Source organism: Podarcis bocagei (genome assembly GCF_964188305.1).
Source record: "Podarcis bocagei genome assembly, chromosome: 7".
Lineage (NCBI taxonomy): Eukaryota > Metazoa > Chordata > Lepidosauria > Squamata > Lacertidae > Podarcis > Podarcis bocagei.
Window position 1 is genome coordinate 13212630 of NC_138132.1, and position 26626 is coordinate 13239255.

General features: G+C 44.8%; 1 protein-coding gene and 1 long non-coding RNA gene across 2 annotated transcripts in view; one reads left to right on the forward strand and one right to left on the reverse strand.

Annotated features, from left to right (window-relative positions):
- LOC308590629 overlaps positions 1-26626 on the forward strand; it is a 52517-nt gene that overhangs the window by 19873 nt on the left and 6018 nt on the right. The window contains exon 2 of the long non-coding RNA XR_014009815.1: positions 23939-24974. This is a non-coding gene — a long non-coding RNA (uncharacterized lncRNA). The remainder of the gene's footprint in view (positions 1-23938; positions 24975-26626) is intronic.
- LOC308590556 (phospholipase A2 inhibitor NAI-like) lies at positions 1472-19178 on the reverse strand. Its single transcript, XM_081200702.1, has 5 exons — positions 18922-19178; positions 17563-17685; positions 14993-15145; positions 2635-2781; positions 1472-1723 (listed from the first exon to the last, which is right to left on the reverse strand). Exons 1-5 carry the CDS (start codon positions 18971-18973, stop codon positions 1566-1568), a joined length of 633 nt encoding a protein of 210 aa, XP_081056828.1. The 5' UTR covers positions 18974-19178; the 3' UTR covers positions 1472-1565.

The window sequence follows — 26626 nt, forward strand, 5'->3', positions numbered from 1 at the left end:
CAAAGCTCAGACTCCATCATAAGCTTGACCAAAGTATGTCTTTGTAACTGGATCACCATTTTAAGCCCCTCTGGACAAAGCTGCTGTATCTGTTACTCTTCAACAAGTATTCTGAATGAGTATATGTTATTTTTACCTTTTTCAAGCAAGAATCTGTGTGATTATTGTTTTAAGGGGGGGGGGGAGGAAAGACTTTTTAAGCAGCAAGGGGATACACTCTGCTTGACTTACAAACATGAGGAAGGGAGGATAATATCTAATAAATACAACTTTTCTGAGCATCAATACACATCTCTACTTGAAGGGCAGCAGGTGATGGCATGACGTGATGCCATACCATCATGTTGTGCTTGTGTGGGGGGGGGGGCACCCACATACTAGGGCTCAGGTTGGTGCCTCTGGTCACAGGTGTCTCCTCCTCCTCCTGCAACAGGCTACTCCCCTTCTCCTCCCTCCCCCCAAAAAACCCAGGAAGGGCATGAAAAGGGTAGAGGAGAGATCAGCTGCACACAATCTCAGTCAAGGGAAAAGCCCTGGAGAGGAGACTTAGACAGATGTGAGGTGTTTGGGGATCTTTCGTCTTGGTAACCAATTTCATGGAGTAAAACCCATGGGAAATGAGCTGTTGTGATCATGAGGCCTGGCACTCTGTGAAAATTGTGTTTTTACTAAGAAAGAGTTAACTCAAACTTTCGTGGAACCAGAAGAAACCCGAGTCCCCCTAAAAAATGGAGGCAAAGCTTGCTGGCTCTCTTTAACAGTGAGACCAAATTGTCTGCCTCAACATTCAGTCTGAGCTGTTACATGACTGAAATGTGTCCCAGTATAGGACTGTGATTGATTAATTTCCCCTAGGAATTTCAAAATGACACTTTAAGAAGTATCTGAATTTGTACAAGAGGGACAGGCCACAACAAACTTTAAATTAAATACCTTAGAATATTTTCATGGTTTTGCAGAAGAGAATATGCTGTACTCATTGACTGAGTCTTAAAGAATTCCTGAAGTATTAGCTTTGGTGGGGGTTGGGCAGCACATCTGCTGTGGCCCTCCCCATTTTACTTCTAGTGGCGAAATGGGATAGACCATTCTTGACAGCAAGGCAGCCCAAAGTCTGCCATTCTTCTCTGGTAGGGACTTTATCGTCCTTCCATTTCTTTTTTCTCCCCATTTTACCTTAAGTGGAGAAATGGGATGCACCACCCAAAGTCGACTAAAATTCATTGATTAAAATTTGACCTGAAAGTCTGGCAGGGATTTCACCCCTGCCCGCTGCCAAAGCTATCTCCCATCCCCAAGCACTATTATTTCCCCCAAGAAATGTTGCTTTTGGTAAAATGATACAACACACATGATTTGCCATATATATTTATTTTGGACATGATTCAATGACCTCATTTGTGCATGAAAGTCAAATACAGCCTGTCTTTGAGGAGGAGCTTCTAGACTTCTGGAAAGAAAGCCTGGGAGTGCTCAGGCTGAGACCACCCCTGCTTCAACCGCTAGGCCACCAATTTCCATAAATGGTGGGTTCTTCTGGGTGGTGGTTGTTTGCCTTCCCTCAGCTACAGCTCATTGGAATCCTCGTCCATTGCTTCAGTGCACTCAAATTGAGTGATCTCAACTCCTAATGATTCAAGATCAGTCTCCAGCAACCCCTCATAGTAGTCACACAAACTAGCTGTTGCACAGCCTCGGATAGCGCCCCTCAGGCTGCTTCCCCCTGTTGGGAAAAACACACATATATTTTTGGAATCCAAAACCCTCTCCCTCAAAATGAAGGGTGGGTAACTTTTCTCAGACCAAGAGCCTTTTTCCAGTCTGGGTGACCTTCTGGGAGGTCCACATGCCAATGGAAACAGAAGTAAAATTCACCTTTACACGGCAGGCCATTTTATAAATACATTCAAACCCCCCTCTCTTTCCTACCTCCAGGTTAACAAGAGTTCAGGGGCAACAATCCAGCCAGGCCAAAGAATACAGGTAGGCTATGAAGTGGGGCTTGTGAGGGGTGTGGCCTAGGGAAAGAGGTGTGGCTAAGTAGGATCCGAAGGGCCAGAGAGAAAGAGTCCAAGAGGAATGCCTTTGGCCCCTGGGCCTGTGGGTCTCCATCCTGCCCCCTCCAATTTAAAGTGCAAATTTTAAGATGTATTATTATTGAACAAAATCTATATGTTGCTTGATTGCAGTAAAAACTGCTAGGGGTTTACAAGAAATATTTATATTAGCAATAAAAGCAGTTAAAACCATCAAAACATTTAAAACTCATTGGAACGAACAGCAAAAGGGAATAGAGAATGTGCCTATCTGAATGGGCTTTTAAGGTGTTGCTGGGGAAAAAATGGAATAAACTGGCGCAGGGTTCCAGGCAAGAACCGCAGAAATCACTAGCTCTTCCCTGTGTTCTCCTCCTCCGCCCACCTCCCTGCCCACACACCCCTCCTCCTTGGGCTCCTGCCCATCCCAGACACTCTGTGAAGGCAACGTGGGTCTCCTAATAAATTTCAGCACCCTTAATAAACAAAGTATCCTAGCATCCTTTAGAGGAAGCCATGACTGCTCAAAGTGGCATGATACTGTTTAACTCCATAGTACAGATGGGGCTCTAGCTGCACTCCATCATACAAGACTCACCAAACTTCATGCGACCCCCAATGTAGAAGCATTGATCCTCCTCATTTCTGCAGCTGACGGTCTTCAAGCCCTCGCACTCGTCTGAGAAGATGTTGATGCAACTCGGGCACTTCAGCCCATTGGGCTCCCTCGTCTCACTCTCAGGCACTGGAAAACAATCATCACACCAACATTGCAGTTAGTCAATGTATTTCTTTTGCAGATGCAAACCACAACTTGCTGTATGTGAGGGGTAGGAATTGTACTCCTTCCAAGATGGATGCCTACTACCTTCCAGCACTTCAGCCATGCTCCATTCATCCAGGGCTACATTAATGCATGGTGCAAGAGATTTCTGAGTGGGGCCACATTCACAGCATACATTTCAAGCACAGGGATACCACTTTAAGCAACTGGGCTTAGCACTGAGCAGCATTGGGGGACATTCTGAGAGACAAAATGGCAGCCACGGATGCACACAAACAATGATAAAATTCTACAAAATGGCCCTCTTCCTTAGAGCGGGAAAGAGAAAGAAAGCTCTTAGTAGTTTTATCCTTAAAAAACACTTCTGGGAAAACATGTGCTTAGTTTTGGTAAAATCATGATTTCACCTAAGAAAAAATGCCAGCTAATAAGAGCTATTGTGTGGGGTTTGTTTGTTGAACTACTGAATACCAAACCAAGGAACACCAGGACTGGTGTGGTGTTATTCCTATCTTCCTCTGCACCTGAGGGTCTCAGTATGCAATTCATGGTAGCTGACTAAGCCAGGCTCCAGCTCAGCACAGCTTCCAGCTTCGGGGTTCTTGGTTCAAATCCCAACTCTAGCTTCTGTCTCTAGTTTGAAAAGGATGGTGATACTGGCCTGCGTCAGCAGCTGGTGTATGCCAGGGGCCTAGCCGGGGCTTACAGTTTGAACCTTCGTATTAACTGTTTTCATTGAGGGCCACATTTCCTTCAAGGCAAGCTTCTCAGGGCCACATGCCAATGAGGCATCAGGCATAAGCCTGCATTTTATTAATGTTTGATCAGGACTTGTATATTAAAGAGGGCTTAATTTTCAAATGTTTCATGCCAGGCAGAGAAAACCTTGGCCATTCTCCTAAGACAAGGGGCCCCTTGATTTATAGCAGAAAACAATTCTCAAAGTCGTAAAAGCTGAAATTACAGACTAAAAGCAGGACATTGACCCTACATGTTACAGAAGATAACAAAGGCAGAGATAAATATAATTAGGAATGGGCAAATAGTAAAATGATACCATGGGCCTCTCTTAAAACCTTGAGCTGTATTTTCTAAGGCCAGAGGCAAATGGGAGAAAAAACATCTAGCTGGCAGAAAGAGAGGCTTTTTTTGGGAAGTCTTTTTAAAGCATCTAGCTAGGAAGTCTTTTTAAAGCTGTTTCTTCCTTAAACAGATAATGGGAAAAGCAGCTTGCTGAAGGGGGGGGATGTAAACTGAAGAGCCTTCTTCTGAAACTGTTTTAAACTGAGTTCTTCTTTTTTTTTCTTTCTCTCTCTACTTTAAAAAGGCCTTATTCCTTTTAAGAGGCTATCTGTGTTGTGTATTAAATATGTTGGCTTAAATGTAACTATGCAAAGGATTTAGAAAGTAACAAATTTAGATGTTAGATTCTTATTTCATAGAATCATAGAGTCCTAGAGTTGGAATAGACCACAGGGGCCATTGAGCCCAGCCTCTTGCCAGACAAGAAGACGCCATCAAATGCTGTCCTGATATATGGCTGTCAGACATTTGTTTAGAAACCTTCAAATGAAGGATATCTTTCAATGTTGATGTGAAACTCAAGATCCTTGACATATGTTTAAGATAAAAATTTAAGATTAACCATTTGTTTTAAAAGGCAATAGGGCAGGGAGGGCAAGAGGTGAGCTGGTAATTAAGATTCCTTGTTGAGACACATGTAAGATATATTACTACTTATTTGTCATTTATAGATGTAACAATATATAGCTGTTTGTGTTCCATATAAGGACAGGAGGATGTGGGTGTATCTTTTAGGATTGGATATAGCAATCAGCCAATAGGAAATCCAACTAGGCTGATTGGACAGAGGCAGCCACAGGAGGAGCAAAGGGGGCTGGATTAAGGGAATATAAGGGCTGGCCATAATGGCAGGAGCCAGGCCAGAGCTTGGTAACCATATACCACTGTGCCTCTCATTTATTTGTCTGACAAATAAATAATTATTTTAATTTCTCTATTGCTGCGTTGAATATTTCATTCCAGCTAAGCGTTAACCACAAGCAGGGTGCTACATTTTATGGTGCTCCTGTGACTCGGATAAGTGGTCTGCTGGAACGCAGCCCCTTCGCTCTACTGAGCAGGGTACAAGAGAGAGGATCTCTAAACTGCTTACCCAAGCGCGCACTGGTAAATTTTTCCAGGGGGAACGCAGAAGTCTCGTCTGTCTGATACCCTGCTCACTGGCGGCGACGGACCGGGGGGAAACGGAACCAACCAGGGGTAAGTGCACAAAGGGATTTTTGGCCCTCCAATTAATTGGGAGGAAGAGAAGTCTTGATCAAACTTCTGCGTCTCAGTAAGTGGGAACTGAGTACGCTAGGTGGTTGGATACATCAGATGGTGATCTGGTGGGGGAAAAGGGAAGAATGGGAGGTAGTGTGTGGTGAAGTATCTAACGCATTGTATGTGTGAGAAAGTACAGAGCAATCTGTAGCTGACCTGAGTGTGGAGTGGGTAGTACTTCGGTTCCCAGTGAGGCGACTCCATCTGGGCAAGGAAACCCACGAAGCGTGTGTGTGAGTGACTGAGTGGATACTTCACAGGGCCATACAATGGGAGTTGGGGGTTCAAAAGGGGAAAATACACCTCTTGAATGTATGTTAAATAATTTTAAGAAAGCCTTCTCAGGGGCGTATGGAGTCAAAATGACGCCAGAGCGCCTGAGAACGTTATGTGAATTAGAGTGGCCGAAGCAAAATACTGAATGGCCATCTCAAGGAACCTTTGATATAAATTTAGTAAGCAAACTTTGGTCTAACATCGCCAAAGAAATTGGAGGGTGCCCAGAACAATTTTCATATATAGATTCCTGGCTGAGCACATTAAATAAAAATCCTCCATGGATAAGGGAATGCAAAGTCCAACGATGCAAATTATTGGCTGTAAAAGCCGAAGCTAGGAAAGGAATCTTGCCAAATAAACTCAAACCCATTTTTGAGGGACCAGAGGAAGAGCTGCTTCCACCTCCACCTTATGCTCCACATCGAAGGGAGCCTAATCCAAACCCTCCACCAGTTGTAACCCCAAGGCAAGAAAGTGGAATGAATAATGGGGCTGGAGTCACAGAACTTGATTCCTTGATAGATTATGATAAATATCTTCAGGAGGCATTGGAGGCCTATAATAAAGCCCAAGCAGAAGTGGTTATTCCATCTGTGAGTCCCAGTAGAACTCCATCTACAGTCTCTTTTAGTGAAACAACTGATTGCCTACCCCAAACCCCTGTACATCCAAGTCCTAGAGAATTATTACAGAAGTTACAGGGAGACCTTAATCGGTCAGCAAGCAATACAGCCAGGCGTATAAAGCTGCTAAAAGAACGCCTTGGGACAAATACCATCCCCTATGATTTGAGGCCCCTAGAGCAAAGCGAAGAGAAAGATCACGTAGTAGCCCCTCTCAGAAGAATATTTGATGCACTTGAGGAGCCTGTGCTGGTTAACGGGCAACTCGGACCACGGCCACCTCGAACTTCGACCCTGCAATATATTCCATTCACGACTACAGATCTGATGAATTGGAAAACACACACCCCATCTTTTGCAGAAAAACCTCAGGCTATGATGGACTTGGTGACTTCAATAATAAATACTCATAGTCCTACTTGGACAGATTGCCGCCAGCTCCTGAATACTCTGTTCACCACTGAGGAAAGGAGAGACATAATTGAAAAGGCACAGATATATTTGCGTGAGCAGGCCAGAGTGGGAAATATTTATAATATTGACCGTCATCTCCAAGACAACTTTCCCTTGGAAGATCCTAATTGGGATCCAAACAATGTAATTCACCTGGCCAGACTTACCACCTACCGCCAGACGCTTGTGCAAGGTATCCGCAGGGCATGCCAGAAGCCCACTAATATGTCTAAAGTCTCAGAAGTAGAACAGAAACCAAATGAGAGTCCAGGAGACTTTTTAGAGAGGCTGCAAGAAGCCTATCGTATATGGACTCCTTTTGACCCTGAAGCCCCTGAAAACAGCAGAATGATTACTGCTACATTTGTGGCCCAGTGCGCTTCTGACATTCGTAAGAAAATTCAGAAATCAGAAGGATGGGAAGGGATGCTGATGAGCCAAATTATGGCCATTGCACGCCGAGTTTATCGGAATAGGGATGAGGCTGAGAAACAAGAGAAGAAGAAGTGGCAGAAGGAAAAGATGGTAATGCTAGCCACAGCAGTGAAGCAAGACTACCGCCCCTTAAATGGAGGAAGAGGGCGGGGAAGGAATCCACCACTGGGAAGGAATCAATGTGCGAATTGCAAGAAGGAGGGTCATTGGAAGCGGGAGTGTCCTGAACCCCTGAGGTTGGAAGAAGTACGCCCAGGCCCAGGCCCAGGCTCCGGCCCAAGAAACCAGGGACGGGGACGGGGAATGATCCGAGATGGAAGATATCAGAGACCTGGACAAGGACGGAGTAGGGACAATGTCATTGGACTGGCAGAGGAGGATTTTACCCAAGACTAGGAAAGACCGGACTCCATAAAGTTAGGCTTCCAGGAGCCCACGGTCACGATCCAATTAGGAAGCCATTTAATAGACTTTATGATTGATACTGGGGCTGAATACTCAGTACTCCCAGAACTATTGCAGAAAAAGGCATCCAAAAGTGTAGTCATTAAAAGTGCCACTGGTCAGTCAGCTAAGAGGTCTTTCCTCCAACCTTTGGAATGCCAGATTGGGGGACATCGTTTAACCCATCAGTTTTTGTATATACCTGAGTGTCCAATACCTCTCTTAGGTAGAGATATGCTGTCCAAATTGCAGGCCCAAATCACCTTCACTCCTCGAGGTCCAGAAATGAAACTGCCATCAAAGGCAGCAGGAATAATTTCCCTCTCAGTACCTAAGGAACAATCATGGCGCCTAATGTCAGCCCTGCAAGTCCAACCCACATTGGATACAGAGTTAAACAAGCTCCTCCGAACTCTACAGGTGCCACCAGGAGTATGGGCCGAAAATAGCCCACCAGGAATGGCCAAGAATATAGCTCCAATTGTAGTAACCTTAAAACCTATGGCTACCCCTGTATCTGTAAAGCAATATCCTTTACCCCGGCGAGCAGCAGAGGGCATCCAGAAACATTTGGACCGCCTATTAAAATATGGTCTGCTTAAGCCCTGCCAATCAGAATGGAACACACCCCTTTTGCCTGTTCGAAAACCTGGGACAGATGAATACAGGCCAGTGCAGGACTTGAGGCTCGTAAACCAGGCTATCGAGACCTTGCACCCAAATGTACCAAACCCATACACCCTGCTGAGTTTGATCCCACCAGAAGCAACATTTTTTACTGTATTGGACTTGAAAGATGCATTCTTCTGTTGCCGGCTGGCACCACAGAGCCAACCTATATTTGCCTTCCAGTGGGAAGACCCTTTAACAGGAACAAAAGGCCAGCTAACCTGGACGAGATTGCCCCAGGGATTCAAAAATTCCCCAACTTTATTTGGCACTGCCTTGGCGAAGGATCTAACAAGTTACCCCTCAATACCTGGAGAAAAGGTGGTTCTGCAATATGTAGATGACCTTATACTAGCAGCAAAGGATTTTGATACCTGTAAAGAAGGTACAGAGGAACTGCTCCACTTGCTCTGGGAAGCTGGCTACCGAGTTTCCCAGAAAAAGGCACAGTTATGTTTAGAAAAGGTCAAATATTTGGGCTTTGACATCTCACACCAACAACGAGCATTGAGGCCAGAGAGGAAAGAAGCTATTTGCCTTATCAAGGAACCTACCACAAGGAAACAACTCAGAGGATTCCTGGGAACAGCAGGGTTTTGTAGACTATGGATACCTGATTTCAGCAGTCTGGCCAAACCCTTACATGAAAGCACTCGAGGTGCAGAAAAGGACCCATTCGTATGGGGACCTGAGCAGCAACAAGCCTTTTTAGTTATCAAACAACGACTTATGGAGGCCCCAGCCCTTGGACTGCCTAATTCGGAAAAACCCTTTCAGCTGTATGTACATGAACAGAATGGGATTGCAGCGGCAGTCCTGACCCAGAGATTAGGAAGTTGGAACCGTCCAGTAGCTTATTTGTCAAAACAATTGGACTCAGTAGCAAAAGGATGGCCTCCATGCCTAAGGGCAGTAGCGGCCACTGCCAGCCTTGTCAAAGAAGCTGATAAATTTACCTTCGGCCAGACGATGTATGTGAATGTACCTCATGCTGTTCTGACACTCATGGAATATAAGGGTAGTTATTGGCTAACGAACCCAAGGATGGCTAGGTACCAAGGCCTATTGTGTGAAAATCCCAGGATTCATCTACGAGTAGTGAATATGCTCAATCCAGCGACTTTGCTGCCCCTACCAGAGGTAGATGATGAAGAATCACATGATTGTCTCCAAATAATGGATGAAGTTTATTCCAGTAGACCCGATCTGAAAGATGAACCATTGAAAAATCCAGATGTTGTATATTATACTGATGGTAGCAGTTACCTGCATGAAGGTGCCAGACGAGCAGGATATGCTGTGGTCACCAATGAGGAAGTTGTGGAAGCTGAAGCTTTGCCTGCTGGCACCTCGGCACAAAAAGCTGAACTTATAGGTTTAACTAGAGCTCTGCAATTGGCAGCCGGATGTAAGGCAAACATCTATACTGATTCTAAATATGCCTTCTTAACCCTGCATGCACATGGTGCTCTATGGAAAGAAAGAGGTCTAATAGGAGCCCACGGGAAAGCCTTGAAATATGGACCTGAAGTAGAAACCCTGTTAGAAGCAGTATGGGCTCCAGAACAGATTGCTGTAATGCACTGCAAAGGTCATGGACGAGGAAGGGATCCAATAACCAGAGGAAATCATGCTGCTGACAAAGCAGCTCGAGAGGCAGCCCAAAAGCCTGTGGGAGGATTTATAGCAGCCCTCATACCAGAGGTAGTTCCAGAAGAAGTTAAACCTCACTATACCCCAGAAGAGAGGAAGTGGGCTGAACAGGAAGGAGCAGTTGTGAAGGACGGTTGGATGATCCTGCCAGACAATAGGATTTATGTACCTCATCATCTAGCAGGCACAATTGTAAGAAATTATCATGAATCTACTCACCTTGGCGGTACTGCAACCAGAGAGAGTCTCAGTCGGAAGTTGTATATTATTAACCTATCACAATTAGCAACTTGCATTTCACAGAAATGTGTTCTTTGTGCTAAAAACAATCCCAGGCAGGGACCGGTACAACCTCCTGGAATCCAACATGTGGGATATGTCCCCATGGAAAGCCTAATTGTGGACTTCACAGAGCTGGTCCCTTCTAAGGGATTCAAGTATCTCCTTGTGTTTGTAGATACTCTTACCGGATGGGTTGAAGCTTTTCCCACCCGAACTGAAAAGGCACGAGAGGTAACTAAGAGACTCCTCACTGAATTGATCCCGAGGTTTGGATTACCTAGATGCATTGGAAGTGATAATGGGCCAGCGTTCATTGATCAAGTAGTACAAGAAGTATGTCGAGTCCTACAAGTGAAATGGAGACTGCATGCAGCCTATAGGCCTCAGAGTTCAGGGAAAACTGAAAGAATGAATCGGACTCTGAAAACCCAATTGGCAAAATTAACCCAGGAAACGGGATTGGGATGGGTAGATGTGTTACCCATAACACTGTTTCGTGTTCGGTGTGCACCCACAAAAAGACTTAAGTTGTCACCTTTTGAGCTCCTGTATGGGAGACCGCCCTCCTTTGTTCAGGATATTTCAGCTGATCTTAAACAAATAGGAGACCATGTGACACAGGGACAAGTGCAATCTCTCTCCCGTGTTTTTGTTTCTCTTAACAGGTGGGCCCTCGAGCGTACGCCGTGCAGCATTGCCGAGCCGATTCATCAGTTCCAGGCTGGCGATAGCGTATGGGTGAAAGAGTGGAAACGTGATCCACTTGCACCTAAGTGGCGTGGACCTTACACCGTCTTGCTCTCTACTCCAACAGCGGTGAAGGTAGCTGAGGTGACCCCCTGGATTACTCACTCCCGTTTGAAGAAGTCCGAAGGCAGTTGGACGTGCAAAGGTGACCCCTCTAATCCTCTTAAACTGACTCTCTCCAAAAACCCCTGTATCTAGCCCTACCGGGAACGGGCTAGGTCACGGGCAACATTAGACGACCGGCCTGCTGCAGCCACAACCTGGAAGCTGGCTGACCTGCGCACGCCTGAAGCTTGAGGAGCATCTGAACCAGCGATTGTGAAAGGAAAGATTCTCTTATACAATTGATTGACTGCCCCACAATTGATTGACTGCCCCCCCCTTGTGGAACAATTATCAGAGATATTACTCATTGGGGATCCTCGGGATATATGTTTTGGTCTTGGTGGTTCCCCATTTCTGTCACTGGGGGAATTATATTGGGACTAATATTTATTTGCTATCACTATAAGGTAATCTTTTGTGGAAGGAATGCATATGCTAGACATCAACATGATTCTATTATTAATCCTGATCCCTTGGGAAGGGGAAGGGTCCTTGAATCTGGCCAAATTGACTAAATATGGATTCCACCATGACCACAATATGTGGGTAGGTTTAGCTGAAATGGTAGCCAATGTTGCAAATAGGACCAATTGCCTTGTTTGCTCTCTCGGGCCAGATGATTCAGAGGGAGGTATGCCCTTATTACCGATACCATTAGATGCCATTGGTATGGTAAGCGAAATACCACACCAAACAGAAGTACAGAATTTCCCCGGATGGAACTCAACTAAACCATTACGAGTTATACCTGTACAAGGGGAATTCTGTGTACATAGATCATCAGATGCAGCTGATTCTACCATGATAGGCTCTTCTCATTGTCACTATACATGGGATAATATTAAGAATACCTGGGCACACGATACTACCTATCGAACTCGGGATGCCTTGCCCTGTGCACCTCCTTTTATTCATGCATGGAAAGTGGTATGGAACATAACTGTGACAGAAAAAGGCAATCTAACATACTGCACTGTGAACTCTCTACCTCTTTTGCTATTTCGCCTTCTGTACTCCACGTACCAAAGACCTCAGACACGATGGTTGTGGTGGATATGTGGAGAATGGGCATACAAGAAACTCCCCTCCAAATGGAGTGGGACTTGTTTCCTGGGATGGGTATTGCCACCAATGTGGATTATGCCCACTAATTTGCCCAAGCGTACACGAAGAAACGCTGATATTTCTCATATAGCAGGAGGAAGTACCCAAAGTTGGAGCGGTACTGATGATTGGCCACCAGAGCGCATTATAGCCTATTATGATCCTGCCTCCTGGAATCCTGGTGAGCTCATACAAGGGGCACGGGATCCTATTTATAATCTAAACAGAATAATTCGATTGCAAGCAGTAGTGGAACTTGTAACCAATGCAACGGCCCGGAGTTTGAGACTTATTGCACAACAGTTGGATGAAAGTAGAGCCGCCATTTTGCAGCTGAAAATGGGAATGGATTATGTACTTGCCAAGCAGGGAGGCCTATGTGGAGTCTTGAACTTGACAGGGAATGCCTGTTGCTTTAACATTTCAGATAATGGTGAGGCAATTCGTGTGTTGGCCACAAAGATGGAGAATATAGCACATGTCCCAGTACAAACATGGGAAGGATGGGATATGGGATGGCTCACCAATTGGTTACCTAATGTCACAGGACTCAAAGGGATATTATTGTCTTGCTTGTTTTTCTTGACAGTAGTGGTAATGGTCTTATGTATGATGCCATGTATCATTTCATGTTTTAGAAGTACAATTAGCAAGATGGTTTCAAATGAAACTCTACCTCATATCATGGCCCTATACAGAGCTTTACCTCAGGAACATGATGAAGGTCAAGCTATCAAGGACACTTGGGATGAAGGTCCTTGAGCTTGAAAGGGGGGAATGAGGCATCAGGCATAAGCCTGCATTTTATTAATGTTTGATCAGGACTTGTATATTAAAGAGGGCTTAATTTTCAAATGTTTCATGCCAGGCAGAGAAAACCTTGGCCATTCTCCTAAGACAAGGGGCCCCTTGATTTATAGCAGAAAACAATTCTCAAAGTCGTAAAAGCTGAAATTACAGACTAAAAGCAGGACATTGACCCTACATGTTACAGAAGATAACAAAGGCAGAGATAAATATAATTAGGAATGGGCAAATAGTAAAATGATACCATGGGCCTCTCTTAAAACCTTGAGCTGTATTTTCTAAGGCCAGAGGCAAATGGGAGAAAAAACATCTAGCTGGCAGAAAGAGAGGCTTTTTTTGGGAAGTCTTTTTAAAGCATCTAGCTAGGAAGTCTTTTTAAAGCTGTTTCTTCCTTAAACAGATAATGGGAAAAGCAGCTTGCTGAAGGGGGGGGATGTAAACTGAAGAGCCTTCTTCTGAAACTGTTTTAAACTGAGTTCTTCTTTTTTTTTCTTTCTCTCTCTACTTTAAAAAGGCCTTATTCCTTTTAAGAGGCTATCTGTGTTGTGTATTAAATATGTTGGCTTAAATGTAACTATGCAAAGGATTTAGAAAGTAACAAATTTAGATGTTAGATTCTTATTTCATAGAATCATAGAGTCCTAGAGTTGGAATAGACCACAGGGGCCATTGAGCCCAGCCTCTTGCCAGACAAGAAGACGCCATCAAATGCTGTCCTGATATATGGCTGTCAGACATTTGTTTAGAAACCTTCAAATGAAGGATATCTTTCAATGTTGATGTGAAACTCAAGATCCTTGACATATGTTTAAGATAAAAATTTAAGATTAACCATTTGTTTTAAAAGGCAATAGGGCAGGGAGGGCAAGAGGTGAGCTGGTAATTAAGATTCCTTGTTGAGACACATGTAAGATATATTACTACTTATTTGTCATTTATAGATGTAACAATATATAGCTGTTTGTGTTCCATATAAGGACAGGAGGATGTGGGTGTATCTTTTAGGATTGGATATAGCAATCAGCCAATAGGAAATCCAACTAGGCTGATTGGACAGAGGCAGCCACAGGAGGAGCAAAGGGGGCTGGATTAAGGGAATATAAGGGCTGGCCATAATGGCAGGAGCCAGGCCAGAGCTTGGTAACCATATACCACTGTGCCTCTCATTTATTTGTCTGACAAATAAATAATTATTTTAATTTCTCTATTGCTGCGTTGAATATTTCATTCCAGCTAAGCGTTAACCACAAGCAGGGTGCTACACCAGTGGCAGGGCCTGTTGCGAAAGTGTGTGGAGCAACAAATGTATTTTTTAAAAAACCTTTTATTCTTTGCAGCACCTTTGCATTCCCTTTGTGTAGATAGTGTTCCTCTATAGCTTAGTAATTAGGTGGCACTGGAGTCCATTGCATTGACTATATCTTTCTTAGCATTTGCTTTAACCTGAAGATATTAATTCATTGAATGCAAAGAAATCAGTTCCTTCCCATACAAGAAGGACAGGGGCCTGTCCCACTCAAAATATCTCTACAAATGCAAATGCATCAAAGAAAATGGGTCACTCTAGGTTTGGGGGCTAGAACTCCGGAAAACCAAGGAACCAGTGAAGTGAAGTGAGTAGAGGGTTGGACTAGAATCTAGGAGACCAGGGTTCAAATTCCACTGTAGCCCTGACACTTGCTGAGTGGCCTGCGGCCAGGAACCATCTCTATGCGTAACCTATTTCACTGGATATTTTGAGGTTAAAATGGTGAGCGGGAGCTCAAGCATTCTGGAGGAAAGCATAGGATGCAAATACCAGAAGCTGCTGTAGGAGAGGAACTGTGAGTGGCATTATGGGAGGGGTGTTTCTAGGACTAAGGTAAAACTGTGATGCTCCCTTGTATTTCTTGCTAATAGATGCTGCATGTTGTTCAGGTAATCTTCTTATTGGGATTTTGGGTTTTGTTCTATTAGTTCCCGCCACCCCCATACTATGGCTCCAATGCTTCCCTGCTCGTTCCCTCTGGCAGTGGCTCCTCCCTGTCTCACCAGTATGAATCAGGTTTGAAATGTTCTTTCCTAGTGTCACCCTCAGGCACCTCCTGGAGCGACTGGCTGCCACCACTCCTCCTTGTCTAGCCAGTCCCTGACATCAGGATACTGCCAAAAGCTTGTTTGTCTTTCTTTGACCTCTCTCATTACTTGAGTTTTGTGAGACCAGCTTTCCTGATGATGATACTTACTTTCAGGAGGTCCACTGTTGCACATATCTGTCTTGCAGCAGGAGATCTTGCTGTGGATGTACATTGATGAGGTTATGGAGGAACTGGCATAGTCTGCATCACACAGCTCTGTAGCGATGCAGGACTTGATAACCATTTTTGACCCCAAAATTGCTATAAAAGAAAAAATTGGAAAAGGAAATAACTAGACCTGGAGATAGGGCTGGCCCACCCATGAGGCTCCTGCCAACCTTGCAGTTTGTAGGCACATCAAAGTGCAATGAGATACATTGGTGCTGCTCCAGCGGGAAGGTCAACAGCGTTTCCGTGCGCTGCTCTGGTTCGCCAGAAGCAGCTTAGTCCTGCTGGCCACATGACCCAGAAGCTGTATGCCAGCTCCCTTGGCCAATAAAGCGAGTTGAGCGCCGCAACCCCAGAGTCGGTCACGACTGGACCTAACGCTCAGGGGTCCCTTTACCTTTATGTGGCAGGATCCACAAGGGGCAGGGGATCTGACCACCAAGAAAAGCATCGCCTGATGCTGCTGCCTTTGAAGCGCTGGTGTGATCCTTGGAGGCAAGATCTGCCACCTCCTCGTCTCTTCTTCTCCCCGAGCTGAGCCACCCCATGTCCCTGTTGTTTGTGGCAGGGACCTTGGAGCTCCTTCCTTTCTCTTTTTTAATATAATGTTTATTTTAAAAAAATTTCCCCCTTATAACAACCAAATAAAATTTCTTCATCACATACATATTTACTCAAATTGAGCATTCACTTCCTCCCGTCCCACTCCCTGACTTCTATATGCTATCACTTTTATCTTCACATTTCTAAACAGTGACGTAGCGTGGGGGGTGCAGGGGGGCCCGGCCGCACCGGGCACAACATCTGGGGGTGCGTGCGCTCGCACTCGCAGCTCTCTGCCCCTACCTGGCTCACTCACTCTCTCTCACTGCAGTGCTGGCTGTGCGAATCCGATCCAAGCCGCTGGGTCGCCGCCCACTCCTTTCTGAGGCTCCCTCCACCTTGCTGGTGCCCGTTCAGGCACACTGCCTCTTTCCTTGTGGGGTGGTCATTTGCAAAGCGCAGGCTGCAAAGCCACCCTACCTGTGCCTTGCAGGGCTGCCTGCACTGCCTGGCTGCCTTTGACTGGCAGAGTGGCTTCCGTCTTTCCTCCTGTGCTGAAAAAGGCAGCCAGGTGGCAGCCAAGGCTGTCTCCGCCCGGAGCCTGCACTCCACCCAGGCTCTTGCAGCTGGGGAGGGGGAACACTTTAACTGAGCCCCCGCCCCACTACTGCCTCATTTGGGGTTTCCGCAAAATTGCTTGGCTGAGGCGAGGGCAGTGGTGTGCTCTTAACCCAAGCAGTTTAAGGAGGGAGGGAGGGAGGAATAACCTTTATAAGCCTCATCATGCAGCTTGTTTCTCCCACTGCTGATAGGAAGGACAGAACACGATGGTGATTTCACTCAGCGATAGATCTTTAATGAAACTGCCACCCCTCCTGAGTCCCTCTGCCTCCAGCTCCAGGCTGCAGCTTGTTTTCTTTTTCCTCAGTGTGCTGGGTGCTGGAGGCAGAGGGACTCGGGATAGGCGAGGTTTCCCCCACCGATTTACTGCCCCTCATACCGGTCCTGGGGTGATATATCAATAAATTGCCCAGGCCGAATCTTCAGTCACCCTTTCTTTCATGTCTGTGGGGTGGGGAGCATTTTATGGTTTGCCTCAGGTATCCAATTGTCTTGAGCTGGCCCTGCTTGGAGCAGAAAGAGATTTCTCCAGTTTTATCTATTTGTTTAATGTAAGTCAGGACTAGAGAACCTTTGGCTGTCCAGAGGTTTCTACCACCCTTCTCCTTATTAAATGGGATCAGTTTAGGAGGCTTCATGGGAAGTTCATTTCTCCACATTTTCATATCAGTTTCCAACTCTCACCCCCATCAACATTTCGTGTGAATGTTATTTTCACTCTTAGGCCCTATCTGCTGGGTCTTACTGATTTAAGCAGTCATGGTTTCCCCTGTGGGGATGGGGTGTGTGTGGGATATTTGTTGACCATATTGGCTGTGAATCCTGGCGGACTAGCTCTCTCCTCCTTGCAGGTCATTTTTCACTTGGCCTGGGAGATGGGAACCTGACAGACTGACTCCAACTACAAAAGCTGAGGCTGCTGAACCAACACTTGGGTTGGGGTATTGTTTGGCTTGTTTTGTTGCTGTTACTGATATCCATCTTTTCTATCTTTATTTTTAGCTCTTCTTATGAATTAGGTGACCGTTGCTTGATTTTGTTGTAGGTTCTTATATGCACACTTTACCCTAGTATGTGCGTTTGTCTATTGATTACATGGCCGGACAACTGAATTGCAGAAATGGAAGAAGGGCAGATTCTGAAGGATGGCTTTGTTTTGCTCTGCCAATTGAGTAAATATGAACTGACTTGAATTTCTTCCTTGATCCTACAGGCAATGCAGAACCTAGAACACTTCTTTATGAAAAGTCATGTTCCGTGGCTTGTGGCGAAGATAAGCCCTTACAAAATGAGTCAGGGGGTTTACGTTTTGGTGATCAAAGAGGTTGAAAGTTCTTCTCACTTACACAGTTTGCCAACTCCAAGGGCAGACATGCAGGACTGGTCACTGGAATCGTCACACTCCTCAATGGTGGCATTTCTGCAATCTTTTCCTTCATTCCAACAAGATTCACATGTCAGAGATGCCACTGCAGACGGGGGGAAAATGGGTTTAGAAAACTTTAGTAACTGTGTAGGAGGAATAGGTCTGCGTCAAGGCACATGAAAACAACACTTTCTGCTACAAACGCCATCTTACGAGAGGCAGCAAAGGCCACCGACTTGGATAGCTTCAAAAGTGGACTGGATAAATTCATGTTTACCATCCTCTATTAATATATTTTTTCCTGCAACATTGGAGGCACTATTTGTCTGAATACTAGTTACTGGAAACTGCAGAAAGGGAGCTGCTGCACTCAGATCTTTCTTACGGGCTTCCCATAGGACCCATGGCAAGAACAAGAGGCTAGACTAGATGGACCATTGTTCATCTACATAATGCTTCCTATATATATTCCTTCAGTAGATCTTAAACTCTGTGAATAGGGGTGAGCCTTGTATAGACCAGCGAATGATTGTCCAAGATGGCTCCTGCAGGTTGAGGGAGAGGACCAGTAGAGAAGGTGTGGGGAAACCTTTAACCCTCCCGAAGTAGTTGTACTACAACTCCCATCAGCACCAGCAAACATGACAGACTCTGGTAAGCACATCTGGTACCCCTGGGATCTGACTCCACCCAGAGATTGGGGGGGGGGGGTGTAACACCAGCAAACTAAAAGATTGCATGGGGTGGGGGCAGGATAATTCCGCTCCTAAATAAAAGGTTAACAACTCTGGTTGGCCCTTTGGTCAGCCCCCACGGCTTTTCTCTTCATCAAATCTGGCCCTCTTTGAAAAAGGTTTGGACAGCACTGCTTTAAATATAAGCTAGGATTCTGGTTTATTGAAGAGTGAACTACTGCCTCTTTTGCTCCCCCAATGTACTTGGAGATGCCATACCTCTGTATGCATTTGGTAAAATTTAATATTGAGAACAAAGTTTCAGGAGGAAAGGGCAGAATTTGAGTGGACAATGAGGGAAGCAGACGGGAAAAAAGTTCAAGAAACATACTCTTTGTTGTAGATGAAACCTAGGATTCTGGTTTACCCAAGAGTGGGCAACTGCCCCCATTGCTCCCCCAATGGACTTGGGGATATTGCACCTCTCAGTATGTATTTGGTTAAATAAAAACAAATATTGGGAACAAACTATCCTGATTGAAGATCCCTTGTAGCTTGACCATTTATTCCTCTTCCTTTCTTCTCCTGCTTTAATGGATGAAGCCCCCCCCCCAATTCCTTCCTGGAAACATGATGAACTGCCCAGCAGCTGTGGTTCTGCTCACCTGGATTCAGAAGGGTCAAGAGGAGGCAGGAGATCAGGAGTGTCTTCATCATTCTAGAGAGCTGAAGAGCCAAGAAGGAGTTCGAGAACAGCACGGAACTGAGTTCGAGAACAAGCAAGGAACTGAGGCTTAGTTGGAGGAATTTGTAGAAGATTGCAAGGAGCACTTTGCCAGCACCCAGGAACAATGGATTCAGGGCAGTGCAACAAATTGCTAGAATTCTAATTGTGCTATACCATAATATAAAGCACAGTGTTGAAAAGCAATTAAATCTCTTCCCCCTTCCAATAACTCCAAGGACACGTCCCTCCTAATCTGTGCCAGCTTCAATTTCTCAATCCTGCATGTGGGGATATGTGTCCCATCAGATTACAGCACTGAAATTGGATTAGGTTTTTGGAAGCCAAGGCAGTTTCCCGGACAGCATGAACTTCTTTGAAAGGGGGACCAATGCCTGTCCACAGTTTCCCTTGTGGTATAGTAATAAAATGCACAGTGACTCGGATCCCCTCACTCCCATTAAATGCATTTGCATTTGGGGTAAATCAATCTCTTCCCCCTTCCAAGAGCTCCAAGGACATGTCCCCCCTTTAACCTGTGGCACCCTCAATTTCACCACCCAGGAAGTGAAGCCCCATCAGGTGACACCAGAATTCAAAGCTCAGCAGTGAAATTGGATTAGATTTCCAGAAGTCCAGGTAATTTTGCCAGATTTCTCTGATAGTCAGAATCACAAATTTATTTTTTGTAAGGGGAGACAAGTGTCTTTCCAGTTTCCTTTGTTGTACAGTAATAAAATGCACAGTGACATATGATCTAGATTTCTTCTGTCCCATTAAATGCACTTATTTTGGGGCTAAAGAATTGGTCCACTTGCTCTTTAAAATAAGTTGGTTACATTTAAGAGCAGGTGGGGGGGATTGAAGGTCTGTGTCCAGAGGAGCTTGCGTATTTAAGGGACTGTCTTTTACTGGGGCTGGATATACACAAGCTCAGCTCCACGTCATTTGCTTTTGCTTCACTTGTGATGAAAGTCAAAGACATTGTGAATGATGTGGACTTTGGCGTTTGAGGAATGCGGATGTGTGTGTGGCAGCATCACAGATATCTTTTTTAAAAAAATTATAATAATATATATTACTTTTCCAACAATTTCAACACAACACTACAAACAAAAAAAGAAAAGAAAAAGAACAATACCAATACAAACAAAGCAAAAACAAACAAAAACAGTTTAAAAATACCTCAAACATTTTCAATATCATATCTTTCATTCGCTTATTTCCAACGACCTCCTCACACCTCCCTTTTTGTATTCCACTTCTATTAATTGTTTCAGCAATTCCTTTCCATCTTCCTCTGTTTTCTATCCTATAATTATCTTAATACATTCTAACCTTATTTTTTCCTTTAATATTCTATTAATCTATTTATACTTAATTCCTTATAACATTTCTACTAAAGCCATATAACTTCATTCCAACATTCTTCTAACATTCATTAATTTTACAATACTTCCATAGTCTTTAAACTTTTTCCAGTCTTCTTCCACCAACTCTTCTCCCTGGTCTCGGATCTTGCCGGTCATTTCCGCCAATTCCATATATTCCATCAACTTCATCTGCCATTATCCAACACTTCAGTGTTTTCGAGAAGCAGCCATTCTGTCAGCCAGCAAAAAAGCAGATGGTTCACAACAAAGTTTAGGGGTCTGGCAGGGCAAGTCCGCCTCCTTCTTTGGCATCCGTCAATATCTTAAATTTTACTCGAGGCTTCCTGCCCTGCCAAACAAATCTGGAAACATCCCTCTGCCACCTCCTGAAACAATCCATCCCATCCAAAACTTGCAATGTTTGAAACAAAAGCAACATCCCCAGCAACACAGCAACCCTCATCCCCACCACAACTCAGCCCAACAATAACAACTTCAGATTTGTCCATATTTCCAAATCCCCCTTCTCTTCAATCCAACGTCCTTCACAGTTATCCTTAAATAAATTCGCATTTTTGGCGGTCATGCTAACCCCCAAATACCTCTCTTTCTCAACCGATGTTAGTCCTGTCTCCTCCTGAAACTCTGTCAAGCTTTCCTTTTCCAATTCAGGTAGGGATCTGGTCCTCAAATTTGTCTGTTTTTCTTTAAGTTCAATCATAACAAATGTCAGCTTATGTTCATCAAATTGCCTTTGTATGGATGGGACTCTCTCTCTCTCCAGTTGTATTACTTTACATTCAGCAGCAAGGGCTTTCTCCCTGGCTTCATCCGCAGTTTGCCGTATCAAAGTAGATTCCTGTATCAATTTCTGGATGGTTTCTGTATTGGTATTCACCTTTTGTCCCAGATTATTTATACTTTCTGCAATTGAGTCGATTTTAATATTTGCAGCATTTATCACATCTGTTTTCTTGTGAAGCTGTTCCAGCGAATCATTTATTTTCATTAATGCGACCACTAAGGCCTCTTCTGTCAACATTCCGTCTGTTTTTTCCTTTCCATTTGCCATAACACTTAAGAGATTCAAGGTCAATCCCAGAGTCTCACAATTTTTTATCTTGCAGCTGGAAATTCCCCTAGCCCAGCTCCTGTAGAGCAACCAATTTCAAAAGCTTCCACTAGGGGAAAACAGTTTCTATTTATATTAGTCAGTACTGTCCTCTTTTAAACAATGTTCCAATAATCCAAAGTTAGTTTCAGTTTTCAGTTACTTATATTCCTTTTTAAAAAACAAACAAACAAACATCAGGAGACAGTAGAAACAATGTATTCTCTTGTTTAGCTACCTGTCAATGAACATTCTAGACACTGTCAATGAACATTCCAAAAGACATCAATCCTGCTAGCAACCTGTTTCCAGGGTCAGAGCGGCAGTATTTTAATTCTCTTCACTCTCTCCTACAGGCATATTCAGTCCACCACTTCCCCCTCTCTTCTCCTGTCTCCAAGGGGGGGGTTTTATGTTCTTTGCCAATGGAAATTTAGTCTTTTACAAAAGGCTTTCCAAGACTTCAGCTTGCAGCCTCATTGCTTTCAGTTTATTTACAAAAGGGGGAGGCGGACTTCCTGTATTGAACCTCCTCGTTTTGATACCAAATTAAACGTGTAAAAATCCAATTCTCCCACTTCAGCTCTACTCACGGGTAATTACTTTGGAGTCAAATTGTGCACAGGAAAAAGTCAGTGCTCTCTGGCAACAGCTATGCGGCTTCGCTCCATGGAAGAAGCACACAATTTGAAACACCGCGAAGGGTTTCCCCATGAGTAGGGGAGGCGCAAAAGGTGCCCGCCGAATCCCACGCTCACAGGCTTCTCCCACCTGTGATTTTTACGGGTCTCCGCCTTCGCCGTGGCGGTACAGACCCAAATTCCCACGGAGTGAATTCCTCCCGGTCAGAGGAATTCCGCCATTACCGGAGGCACCAACCCAGAAGTCCGGCATCACAGATATCTGTGGAGAGGTTTCTTGGTGCAATGTTAGTATTATGTATATATTTGTGTAATATATAATGTTGCTATATAATCTACTGTAAGCTTAGGCTCTTCACATTGTTTCTTCTAAGAAGAATGTGACTCCCAGATGTTGGTAATCACAATGGTGAGGGTGGGGAGAGTGACTTTCGGCTCATGTCCTCTTCCTTCACCATCTTCTTCTTCATATTATAAGAGGGAATTATTATAAGATGATGTACTGATGTTATTTAACTCTAAAGAATTTAGCTTGAATGTACGAGAATGTACCAAATATATGTTGGAAATGTAAGAATTGCAAGGGGTCATTCTGTCACATGTGGTAGACCTGTAGGGAGGTCAAGGTCTTTTGGGGCATGACTTTTCCAAGAGTCCAGAATCTTTCTGGCCGGGGATATTGGTCAGCCAAATTACAAACTCTATTTATATATGCAGCTGTATTTAGATATGCAGCGACAGTGGCAAGGGGTCTTTATGCTAAGAAGTGAGAATACCCTGAAAGGAAGAATGGATGGTGAAAGCCTTAGAATTGTGTTTTAATATTCTGCTGGAAGCCACCCAGAGTGGCTGGGGAAACCCAGCCAAATGGGTGGGGTATAAATAATAAATGATTATTAAATTATTATTATTATTATTATTATTATTATTATTATTATTATTATTATTATTATATGCAGAGAAGGCAAAGGTAAAGGAGGAGAGGCTACTACAACTGAGGCCCTTCCCCACGTAATGCATTGCATCTGAGTGGTAGGCAGAGGGCAAAGCTTCCCTGGACGGCATGGAGGGGGGAGTGAAAGGAGTCTAGATTCCCCCTCCCCCACACGAGTGGTACCTCTGGTTACGTACTTAATTCGTTCCGGAGGTCCGTTCTTTACTTGGAACTGTTCTTAACCTGAAGCATCAGTTTAGCTAATGGAGCATTCTGCTGCTGCTGTTCTCATCCTGAAGCAAAGTTCTTAAACCGAGGTAATATTTCTTGGTTAGCAGATTCTGTAACCTGAAGCGTATGTAACCTGAAGCATATGTAACCCGAGGTACCACTGTGTGTGTGTATATATACGTGTGTGTGTGTGTTTGTCTAATGTTGCCACCTTCTAAAATTTATTATTAATGCATGCTTTTCTTTTTGTAAATGTACCAAAGCATGAAATGAAATAAAATTGGGATTATGAAGTTTTCTCTGGTCAGTGGAGGCTGTATGTGCTGTGTCCTGTTCGTGATGTGGTTGTGGGACTTGCCATTCTTCTGACAGAAGATGCTGTATGTGGGCATGGGGGGACAAAAATGGTGGGAGTGTCAGTTGTGGGGATTGAGAAATGTCCCTATTTTTATCTGAGGAATGCTGGAGGGTATGCAGTGGCTATTGAACATCAATATGAAGCTGTTGGGAACAGTCATTTGGAGTTCTGGAGTGAAGTGTCTTCCATATGTTGAAGATACCCAACTCCTTGGCTTGCCTTTCCCAATAGGGAGAGAGCCCCCATTAGGGGCTTTCTTTTGCAAAAAGGTTTTCCCCATTTTCGCCTGTTTAATTGTGGGGCTAGTCAGGGCTGTTCCCAGCTTACCTGGAATCACTTTCATTTATAGTATCCCCATAGGTTGGCTTTATTTTGGATGCGTGCAGTGCTTTTGGCCAAATCTTAATCTAGCCTTAGGTGGGAGCACTATTTTGAGTTCCTTTAATATTGCAATGAGACAAAAAAGGCAGAGAGCAGAAGCAGGGAGGCCTGCATGGCCTGCACATCTCATTCAAGCATAAGCCTGCTACAGTTAGCAGTACAGTAAATTGTTAAGTTTCTGTGACATGTGACTCATTCTCTCTATTAAGAATGTATCTGTTTGTTTGCAGGCTCACTTGTTGCTAATGTATATCTTAGGCAGACAGAGTGGAGACAGAGGCTCTCTGTGCCTCCAATGAGCACTCTTTGTATGCTCTTTAACTGTGCTGTTTCTGAACAAGTTTATTTTCTTCAGGTTTGTTTTTCCCTGATAATGGTGACTGCCATTTTAGAGACGAGCCATTGTGGCTTAGTGGCTAGAGTGCAGGACTAGGACCTGGGAGTCAGGGTTCATACCCCCACTTAGCTATTGTTATAACAAAGCAAAACTAGCTGCTCCTTTTCGACTATTTTGTTGCTGGGTAGTTTGGCCCATTTGTGTTATTGCTCCCAAAAAGAACTTTGGATTTCTTGAGGAGGTGCTTCCTTCTAAAGGGCAAGCAGGGGTACCTGGACAGGCGGTGGGCTGCCTCGAGTTTGTTATCTCATTGGAAACATTTATGTCTGGCCTAGCAGGTGATCTTAGGGCTTGGCCGGCTTGGCCCTAGAATTTGATGGCCTCTGGCAGCGTTTCTGGCCTGAATAGCGTCCCCATGTGGTGCACAAAGCATTGGTTTCACCTGTTCCTCACATTGTTTAGGTTTTTTCTTTTTGCAGACTATGACAGGGCCTTTTGCAGATGCCTCCAGAGCTTGCCTCTCCTGCAGAGGATGACTTGCTGATGCCCCAGGTGCCTTCTTCCAGAAGGAAGCGTCTTCAGAGGCAGGAAAAAGCGGAGCAGGGATGATGCTTACACGTCCTTGCAGGTAAATCATGCCTGGGCTCTGATGATGATTCAGACATCACCTTGGACCTCTCCAGGGGTCAGGGTGAGGCTGTTGTGGGTCTTTAGGGATCATCCTGGATAGCTCAGCTGGTCAGCGTATGGTGCCGGTAATGCCTAGGTTGCAGGATCGGTCTCTGTATGGGACGGCTGCATGCTCCCTCATCACTCTACCCGGACACTGAGGTCCAGCGCCGAGGGCCTTTCTGGTGGTTCCCTCACTGTGAGAAGCCAAGTTACAGGGAACCAGGTGGAGGGCCTTCTCGGAAGCGGCACCTGCCCTGTGGTACTGTTATCGGAAAAATCCGAGGGCTCCCTTGGACAAAACAAAGACACCAACCAGGATAACTTGGAGCAAAACAGCAGCCTGTAGGCTTGGCCTTTATTGAACTGTTGCAACAGGGTGTTCCCCTCACTTGCAGGAGAGAGGAAAGACCCAGAAAGATGGTGTGCCCGACCTTATAAAACTTTTGAAATTTCCATCCTCTAGGTCAAGCCCACCCCCAGAAACATCATGCACACATTACAGAAAGGAGGGGTTGACATCATGCATACATTACAGAAGGGAGGGGTTGTGGTGGTAACCTGAGTGTCCTGTCACCTGGCTGGTTCCTCCTTTCCCCCTGCCCATGAGTCACTTCCAGGAGACAAAGGGGAGTTGGCAGTTTCCTGCCCCCAGAGGGAAGATCTGATCATTGTCCTTTGTTTCAGTCCATGCTGAATCCACTCCCATATGCAAGTTCTTTGTGATCTTGATTGTCTTCTGTCTGGGATCATCAGGGTTGGCATAGCAACTGGGCAGGGCTCCTGTGGATGTGCTGGGATGGTGAAGGGATTATGGCTGACCAGAACCAAGCCACCCCCCTTTGCTAGTCCTTGTCATATGGAGTAAAATAAAAATGGAACAGTGCAAATCCGATGTATGGTTGATTTTTTCTATGAATTTATAACAGAAATGTGGCATATGTAGTGTGTGAGTGTGAGTGTGTGAAGTTTGTACAAACAGAATGATTGGGGTGGGGGGGGGGTTCCTGCTACAGTTCACCCTCCCACCAGATGTCTACTACCAGACTTTTAGAAGACATCTAAGGCAGCCCTGTTTAGGGAAGCTTTTAATGTTTGATGCATTACTGTATTTTAATATTTTGTTGGAAGCTGCCCAGAGTGGCTGGGGAAGCCCAGTCAGATGGGCGGGGTACAAATAGATGATGATGATGATGATGATGATGACTATTATTATCATTATTATTATATTGTGGGAGAGTGGACTAGATGATCCTCGGGGTCCCTTCCAACCCCACTATTCTATAAGTGGTAATTCACTATGATGGGAATGTTAGACGCAGGGCTGCCATCATCCCCTCAGCTCGCTAGGATCGCAGGGACGGGGACATGTGGACCACTTGTGCAGCTCCACATTTCAAATGGAAATTCCCTGAGCAATAGAACCTGAAGCTGGTATGCAGGAAGCTGGCCCGGTGGCAGCTTTGTTGGGACTTCTTTAGGGTTTCTGGCCAGCGTTGGCCCTGTAAATTTACACATCATGGTGGCAACACAAGGCAGGGCATCTTGCCCAAGCGGGGGCTGGCAAGCAATAACTCAATACCTCTCGCCCATATTTCCATAAAATATCTC

Excerpts from the sequence above, each read along its gene's own strand:
- LOC308590556 (XM_081200702.1), bottom strand. The coding sequence starts at position 18,973 with ATGATGAAGACACTCCTGATCTCCTGCCTCCTCTTGACCCTTCTGAAT. Across the intron at positions 15,146-17,562 it reads CCTTGGAGTTGGCAAACTGT|CAATTTTGGGGTCAAAAATG; the intron begins GTAAGTGAGAAG and ends TTTCTTTTATAG. Across the intron at positions 2,782-14,992 it reads CAACAGTGGACCTCCTGAAA|TGCCTGAGAGTGAGACGAGG; the intron begins GTAAGTATCATC and ends ATTGTTTTCCAG.